General features: G+C 38.9%; 1 protein-coding gene across 3 annotated transcripts in view; it reads left to right on the forward strand.

Annotated features, from left to right (window-relative positions):
• DDX46 (DEAD-box helicase 46) overlaps window positions 1–6,266 on the forward strand; it is a 57,434-nt gene extending 51,168 nt beyond the window's left edge. For 2 of the 3 annotated variants that reach the window (XM_068535915.1, XM_068535916.1), the window contains exon 23: window positions 181–1,237. In XM_068535915.1, the coding sequence (XP_068392016.1) occupies window positions 181–228 (48 nt within the window). In that variant the 3' untranslated portion in view covers window positions 229–1,237. Of the gene's footprint in view, window positions 1–180; window positions 1,238–6,132 lie in introns of those variants that run through there. The other variant, XR_011073110.1, reaches the window with a different exon arrangement.
• The last annotated feature ends 3,097 nt before the right edge of the window (window positions 6,267–9,363 follow it).

A 9,363-nucleotide genomic window follows, 5' to 3' on the forward strand; every position in this document is an offset into this window, starting at 1 on the left:
GAGCAGTCGAGTGAACACAGGGAGATGATTGTTGAATAGTTCTTTCTTCCTCAATATAATATTAATATTTTTTATTTTAAATATCTGATAGTTTTATAAGTTTGTAAAGGAAATTACTTAACATATTTCTTTTTTTTTCCTCCCTTTTACTGATCATATGCCTTTTATTTTCTCTTGTAGCAAAATTCATACCAACCAACAAATAAAGGAAGATACAAAGTCTTATAAAACATCTGGAAAAAACTTTTTACCTGTGCTGGTCTGTGATACATGTGGCAATTGTTGTCTACAGTTTACAGTGTATTTTAAGTTAAGATTTTTGAAATTCTGTCTTGCTGATTTTTATTTTTTAAATACAAGAAACCAGTATTTGCTAACGAATCTTCTTTCAGTAAGTATCCCCAGAATTATCAAACTATATTTAAAGTTTTCATTAAAGTGCCCTTTAATGTAAATCTGGATAATATTCCAGAAGCGTAAGAAAATTAAAATATTTGGACTTTCCATTGAAGGAAATAAAGCATGTAAGTCGTTAAGGGGCTATTCACCTTATCTTCTTGCAGTGAAATTGTGATAATCTCCTCAGAAAAGGTAAAGTTCTCTAATTTTGTGACCACCTTGAGCTTAAATCTTACTTGACTCAGTGGAACAATATGAACTAGATTTGAGAATATTATAATAGAATTTTTACAAAATGGGCTCACAGTTTTTGTTTCAATTTTTATTATCATGTATGGGCCATAGTTGGACTGGTTTTTGGTTTTGTAAAATTAAAAATTTGTAGTATAAGAATTTTTTGCATTCTTTTACACTGCTAAGAGTTTTAGTATTTACTACTTTTAGGTTCCCCTCACAACCTCTGGCGCTGTGCCTAGCTACTAACTCTTTTCTAATCTTCCTTAAAAGAAAGTGATTTGTAGCCTATAAATATTAATATGATTGTTTTTTCCCCCTGAAAGTGTTCGTTTATGCATCTGTACATGCAAACACCATACCAATCTGATTTTTCGTCAGGATTATTGAGTAGGTTGTGAATTTTCTTTCTTAAAAAAAGCATAATGGCACTCACATTTTAAACTTAGACTTTAAGCATTTCTCAGTGAAATTTAGTTCACAAAGAATCATAAATTATATTTTTGAGCCTTCAGATATATTTCCTGAATATTCTAATTTAAATTGTTATAATTGGATCACCTAATTTTTTTCAAGACCCCTGGTGTATTAGAACTTCATATTGTTGTCACTCCTTGAAAAAATAAAATTTTCAGGAATTAAATAGATGTATTTCTTAAATTAAAAGATACAGAAGTTCCTTTGAGTATTCTTGACTTAGAGTTTTTAAAAGAGAAAAAAAACCAAAGAATATTATAGCTGTTAAATTATTTTAATAGTACGTTAGGTGGTTAAAGTGACAAGGAGTATCAATCATGATTTCTTCAATATAAAGTTATCCTTTATGAAAATCTAAGGTATAACTTGGAAATATTCTTGGATCCCTCGCATATCCTCTTTTTTTCTTAGAGGAAGAAGACACACACAACACAGGTAACAACAGAACCAAATAAACCATTTACTATAAGATTTCAGGCATCTTGGGCTCCTCCCCCCTCCCCCCATTTTATTTATATCCTTATTTTTGTTACCTAGTGATAGTTTGTTTCTTTTGATAGAATATGTTACAGCCCCACATTGATGGCAATTGGTGCTCCCTTCAGCCTGCTCCATCACTTGGAGAGTCAGAGTTTTACATCATTTTAGCATTATTACCTTTATGTTTGTATATCTAGTTGTAATAAGCCACTGATAGTATTTTGTTAAAATGAAGCACATTTCTCTGTTATTACATTTTTTTAGTGTCACACTCTTTGATTTTTGAGATTTGAATGACGTACAGGTTAATTTGTTTTTTTAATGCAATATCAGTATTTGCTCATGTTTTCTAAATTCCTTATAAAATAAAGTTAATTTAGTCTGAGTTTTCCTAAAATTATCTTTGCTGAAATGTTTTCTGCTGTTTATCTAATTTTGTTTACATTGCTAGGCATGTGAGAGAGGTATTATACTCTCTGTATCTTTATTAAAAAATTCTAGCAACACAAAATATATAGTTCTATCCAAAAATATCTTCCTGAAGAAGGCTCTTAGTCTTTGATGGTGTTTGTATTTGGCATAAGATAGGCTGTAGGTGAAATAATGGGTTCATGTGCCAGTTGGTGTTTTATCACAGTGACACTCATTCTTAGAAAATGGAAGTATAGAATGAAATGATAATGGCTAGATTCTCTCCAACTCCTTTTAGACAGTTTATTATCTGATATATTTCATACCTTACTAGCCTTGTTGGTATGCACATGGTATTGAACTGGTAGTCACAGTATACCTGTGACTGCAGTCCTTCTTTTGAGGGAGGCAGCCCCTATGTGCAAAGAAGTTTTTGTTTGAGCAGAACCAGCTCTTGAGCACCTGGGATTTATAAATCCTATGAGGCCAGCTGTGGAGCCCACTTCGAAATAATTCATCAGCACCTTAAGAATCACATGCTAGAGAGCAGAGCCTCCAAAGTTATAACTTGTCTGTGTGTGAGCTCTTTTTCCTATGATGCCTTGCTTTGCTTTATAAAACCATCAGCTAAAGTCCTTTAGTGGCAGATAACATAGCACTTGTTTAAGATAAGAGCTGGGGGTCAATATCAAAAAAAAACAACCCAATCCAAAAATGGGCGGAAGACCTAAATAGACATTTCTCCAAAGAAGATATGCAGATTGCCAACAAACACATGAAAGGACACTCAACATCACTAATCATTAGAGAAATGCAAATCAAACCACAATGAGGTATCACCTCACACCGGTCAGAATGGCCATCATCAAAAAACCTACAGGGACTTCCCTGGTGGCGCAGTGGTTAAGACTCTGCCTGCCAATGCAGGGGACATGGGTTCGAGCCCTGGTCCAGGAAGATCCCGAATGCCGTGGAGCAACTAAGCCTGTGCGCCACAACTACTGAGCCTGCTCTCTAGAGCCCGCAAGCCACAACTACTGAGCCCGTGTGCCACAACTACTGAAGCCCACGTGCCTAGAGCCCATGCTTCGCAACAAGAGAAGCCACCGCAATGAGAAACCCGCGAGCCGCAACGAAGAGTAGCCCCTGCTCGCCACAACTAGAGAAAGCCTTTGCCCAGCAACAAAAACCCAACGCAGCCAAAAAATAAAGAAATTAAAAAAAAAAAAATCTACAAACAATAAATGCTGGAGAGGGTGTGGAGAAAAGGGAACTCTCTTGCACTGTTGGTGGGAATGTAAATTAATACAGCCACTATGGAGAACAGTATGGAGGTTCCTTAAAAAACCAAAAATAGAACTACCATATGACCCAGCAATCCCACTACTGGGCATATACCCTGAGAAAACCATAATTCAAAAAGAGACATGTGGGCTTCCCTGGTGGCGCAGTGGTTGAGAATCCGCCTGCCAATGCAGGGGACACGGGTTCGAGCCCTGGTCTGGGAAGATCCCACATGCCGCGGAGCAGCTGGGCCCGTGAGCCACAACTACTGAGCCTGCGCGTCTGGAGCCTGTGCTCCGTAACGAGAGGCCGCGACAGAGGCCCGCGCACCGCGATGAAGAGTGGCCCCCGCTTGCCGCAACTAGAGAAAGCCCTCGCACAGAAACGAAGACCCAACACAGCCGAAAATAAATAAATAAATAAATAAATTTTAAAAAGAAAAGATGACTGCTATCTTTAAAAAAAAAAAAAAGACATGTACCCCAGTGTTCATTGCAGCACTATTTACAATAGCCAGGACATGGAACCAACCCAAGTGTCCACTGATGGATGAATGGAAAAAGAAGGTGTGGCACATATATACAATGGAATATTACTCAGCCATAAAAAGGAATGAAATTGAGTTATTTGTAGGGAGGAGGATGGACCTCGAGTCTGTCATAAAGAGGGAAGTAAGTCAGAAAAAGAAAAACATACTGTATGCTAACACATATATATGGACTCTAAAAAAGAAATGGTTCTGATGAACCTAGGGGCAGGACAGGAATAAAGACGCAGATGTAGAGAATGGACTTGAGGACACGGGGAGGGGGAAGGGTAAGCTGGGACGAAGTGAGAGGAGCACTGACATATATATACTACCAAATGTAAAACAGATTGCTAGTGGGAAGCAGCTGCATAGCACAGGGAGATCAGGTCGGTGCTTTGTGACCACCTAGAGGGGTGGCATAGGGAGGGTGGGAGGGAGGTGCAAGAGGGAGGGGATATGGGGGTATATGTATACATATAGCTGATTCACTTTGTTATACAGCAGAAACTAACACAACATTGTAAAGCAGTTATACTCCAATAAAGATGTTTAAAAAAATTTAAAAATAAAAAGGAGCTGGGGGGAAAATGGTAGTTGAAGTCCAGGGTAAAAAACTATATTTTGTATAGTAAAATGCCCCATTCTGGTCCTTTTTAGATGATGGATGCTAAGTTCATGTAGCAGGCGTAATTCTGAGTGGCTAGCCCAATGTGGTCAATGAGAATACTCTTCCTCTTAGAACTGAGTCTGGAGCTACCAGTTCTTCACATTGTGGTACATAGTTTTATGTAAGAATTGGAATCTATTGACATTTTCTTATGCCTTCTGCTTCTGGCATAAAAAGCTGAAGTTAATCTTTAAAAAAGGTGTGTATGTAAATACAAAGACAGAAAGAGAACGGATGAATGTGTGTGGATAGGTAGAGGGGATATCTTAACATTTTATTCAGTTTAGGTGTTGTAACCACCATTAAACCTTAATAAAATCTCACTGGAGTGAGGCATTTGACTTGGAGTATAGCAACATCTCACATGTTGCTTAGTGAAACATATGCTGTGTTCTCAGGCCAGCTCTCTGGAGCTAAAGGTGGCTACATTTCCATCACTAGGTAAAGATTCCCTGGTGTATTACCAATTGCAGATATTTGAAGGTCCTTTTTTTTCTGTATCAACTTATAATTTTACTTGAGCAGGAGTCCAAGTAGAGACATGAAGAAAAAGGGTAAGCAAATGAATTCTTTGCAATATCCCAACAATATCAGTGGTCTCACCTTTCTGGGGCTTTATGGCCAAACTGGTATGTAAGTGCATACCATCAAATCACATGACTAGTGAGGAATTTACTTTTGATTATTTTTCTTGACCTTGTTCTCTTCCAAATATGGCATAAGCTTATAGAAGTTCATGATTTTGAAGCTCAAGCCTTTAAAAATTCTATATTTGTGTTAACCTTGTTCTTTTAGAGGGGTAAAAATGTGAAATAAAAGTTTTAACCCCTTTGGAAAACTGGAACTCAGTTACTCTCTCAGATACCATTATGATTACTGTAAAAGCTATAGAGTTTCAGAATTTAAGAAAATCCTAATTATCTTTAACAAATGGAAATACGTGATAGTTCATGTTTTGAGTATTAGTCCCTTTTCACAATTTTGCCTATTATAGAATAAAGAAAATGTGAGGATTCAGTATGAAAAATGTGCTCTATGACCACAGAAAAAGCATGTCATTTCAACTTGGCACTTGGTAGTAGGTGGATTTTTTTGCAGCCTGTCAACTCCCAGCAGTTCTAGCAGCCTTGGGTGTTAAAGTGTCCTTGGCCTTTATTCCTAAATTCCTAGGAGGCTCTCAGGTGCCTGTGTCCAGCCAGTGCAAGGTAATATCGAAGGTAATACTTTCTTTCCATGCCTTTGCCTGAGGGAGGCTTCTGGGAGCTGAGATTCCTAGAACTCTACTGTAGACTTTTGAAAAAGAGTCCTCCCCGTCCCCCAAGTCAGCCCACGGCCCAAGTCTCAGATTTGGAAAGCTCCATGGAAAGAGCAGGGGAGTGGATGTCTTTAAAGAGAGCACAAGTTCCCCTGTAACTTTTTACAGTCTAGAGTTGCTATTATAAGTGTGTTTGGGATGGTACTAATTCTGTGATACATATTCAAGTTTGAAAGCCACTGATAATCTTCACTTTGTTTTGTTCTTGGATTTTGACTGCCTATCATCTAAAGCAGTGGTCTTCAAAGTGGGGCACATGTATAGTAAGCCATTAGAAAAAGGGAGAAAACACTGGATCCTCTATTTGTATTTCTTCTTTAAAATCTCATCTTTTAGGTTCCCACATGCCGTGGGGCAGCTAAGCCCACGCACCACAGCTACCGAGCCCACGGGCTGCAAACTACAGAGCCTATGCGCTCTGGAGCCTGCGCGCCGCAACTAGAGAAGAGAAAACCCGCACGCCACAACAAGAGAGAAGCCTGAGCGCTGCAACGAAGAGCCTGCGTGCCACAACTAAGACCCGACACAGCCAAAAAAAAAAAAAAAAAAGTCCACATTAAATCTCATCCTTTAAATTTTTTGAGATTTTATAATATGTTGTTACATGATATATCATGTATAGTATTATTACAGTTTAGAATAACAGTTCATATACATAATTATAAATAAATTCACATATTGGGTGATACTTGGACAACCTTAGGCAAGTTGCTTAAATGCTTTAAAATGTCTCACTTTTTTCATACATAAAATAGAGGTAATACCTATCTGTTTTTGTGAGGATAAGATGAAATAATACATGTAAAGCATTAAAGCATATAAAAACTGCCTGGCATATGGTAAGCATTCAATAACTATTAGTACTCTTATTACAATGGGTGAATGGGAGTGCATTTTCTTAGGCTATCTTTCAATATTGCTGTATCTTTCAATATTGCTATAAGCTGTATGTCTAGCAAGGACAGTCAGTGGCTACTGATAAACTAAAATCTAGAAAGTGAGATTCATTCTTCCTATGGATATCTTTCAGTTCAAATGAATAGCATTTAAGAACACTTGCTGCCTTAATTGAAAGGTCTTTAGAGGCAGCCAGTTTCCCACTCTAGTCGAATATTCCTGTTATGGCCTTCCTTTCACATGTATACAATCACCGCTTATCATGCAAAAGTCTTATTAACTAGTGGTTTGTCTATATTATCTGGCCTACTCTGGGCCAGGCTGAGGCTTTTGGAGAAGGAATGAAAAATGTCGAATTGAGTCCAAATCGTATTTCACAGGTATACGCTTTTGAAGAAGATATGTTTGGAGGTAAGTCAAATAGTGTGACACTTAATTAAAAGTGTGCTCTTTTTGCAAATGAAGTGATGATAAATGGATATGCTCTTGAAAAAGCATATCCATTTATCTACCCGTGTTACGTGCACTATAGCACCTCATGAAGACCAACCTGAGATAATTATCCGAAAACACCAGATCATTGCATTTAACACTGTATTTTGATTATGTATTTGAGTTTTTGCCTACCGCACCAGAATGTAAACTTCCTGATGTTAGGGACCTTGTCTGTCCTGCATCGCTTGTACTTTGAATTCAATAAATATGTTGAATTAACTAGTTACTTGTCCATAGTCACACAGCTAGTAAGTGGTAGACTGAGGATTTAAATCCACATCTTTCTTTACCTATTAGCTCATTTTATTTCACAGCCCTACAAGAAAGACATCTTCATTTCACACATATGGAAACTTCTGGAAAAAGCAGTGACTTGTCCGAGGTACCATAGGAGGTGAATGGCAGAAAGACATTCAAACCCGGCAATGTCTGACTTCCTCTATTACTCTGGCTACTTCCCCATTGGGCCTGCAAATCATTTGACCTTATTAGTGTGAAAGGTTTTTTTTTGGCCGTGCCTTGCAGCTTGCGGGGATCTTAGTTCCCCGACCAGGGATTGAACCCTGGGCCCTTGGCGATGAAAGTGGGGAGTCCTAACCACTGGACCACCAGGGAATTCACAAAAGTTTTTTTCTTAAGTGGTTTTATGTACAAATGCCATTTCAGTTGAAAGTTTAAAGTTACGGATCTGGAATAGTCATGGTATGGCAGCACAGCAGTGCATTCTCACATTTCGCTTCAAGAATAAAAAAGAAACATTCCTTAGAGAAAACTTGTTTTCAAAAAGTTTTTTGGAAGGCTACTTAATATCCCCTAAAATCTGTGTACATATTTTAGCTGTTTTCTATATTGGTATTCTCCTTTTATATATGAACAATACTAGTATGATCAGTCCTGTTTTCTAGTATTCTATAGGAGTAATTAGAATGATACTTAGAATCATTTTACGAAACCCTGCTTGCCAGAAAATGATTGAGCTTGCCTGTTCTATGTACTGTATTTGGTTTGCCTCCTGGCTTGTGTACTCACCCAGAAAAGTTGTTGCTCTTTATTTCCTGCTGACGGCATCACTGGGCCAAGTGCTGTGCTCATGGTGCAATTCAGTGTTAAGAATTATCTCCTCAAACAGTCTTCATTGCATGGGCAAAAGGGATAAGCACCTGCCTCCGGCCTCTTCATGCTGTCAAAGAAGTGTCTTCCTGGGAATCCCCTGGCGGTCCAGTGGTTAGGACTCTGCGCTTTCACTGCTGGGGCTGGGAACTAGGATCTGGCAAGCAGCAGAGCCTGGCCGGAAAAAAGAAAGTTTAAAAATTTAAAATAAAACAACCATGCTTTATTTAAAAAAAAAAAAAAAGTGTATTCCTCTCGGCAGCCTTCCTAATTCTGGATCCTCTCCTTTCTGACATTTTAGAACTAACGGACCGAAGACCCGGGGAAACTAATCCCTTCTGCTAAGTGGCTTGTATGGGGTGACCCATATGCCAGAAATCTCGCAACAGCTACATAAAAGGGGAGATTTTGTAAGCAAGCTAATTCTTGTCCCATCCCATCCTGTGATGGTGGAATGAAGAATATGGTAATTCAGAGGAAGTCATGGATATAAAAACTTGTTAAACTTTTAATATTAGCTTCACAAAATGAGGCTTTTCATTATTACATGGTGCTAGGACTGAGGGCCCAAACACCTCATGTTATTTGAATATTCCCCATTTTATTTGCAGGTGGAGCTCTCACCCCACCCATTCGTAAGTAACTAAAAGTGAGAGGCTGAATCCTTTTAATATGCTTTGGGCAGCAGCTAGCACAATAAGGGATTAATAAATCTTTTTGCCAACGGTGATTAAAAGCACAGTTTCTGGAACAAGAATGCTGGGTTCAAATCCTGACTCCACCATTTATTAGTCCTGTAATCTGAAAAAATGGGGTCGGTAGTAGATCCAGCATCACAGGATTGGGTTGAAAAATCCACGTTAGGAAGTTATTTTCCCTTTGGGCGCGCGATCTGCACCAGAGCCTAAGTAGCTCCTTCATGAGCCCCACCTCCTGTCGTCCCCGTGCCGCGCAAGCGCAGCCCGGCTCCCTGGGCTACTCTCCCCAGGCTTGCGTGCTGGTCGTCGGCGGGAGATTGGGTCTCGCGACGTGCGTGTGCGTGTGCGTGTGCGTGCGCGGTACTCG

The sequence above is a fragment of the Eschrichtius robustus genome, chromosome 2, assembly GCF_028021215.1.
Source record: "Eschrichtius robustus isolate mEscRob2 chromosome 2, mEscRob2.pri, whole genome shotgun sequence".
In the NCBI taxonomy this organism is placed as follows: Eukaryota; Metazoa; Chordata; class Mammalia; order Artiodactyla; family Eschrichtiidae; genus Eschrichtius; species Eschrichtius robustus.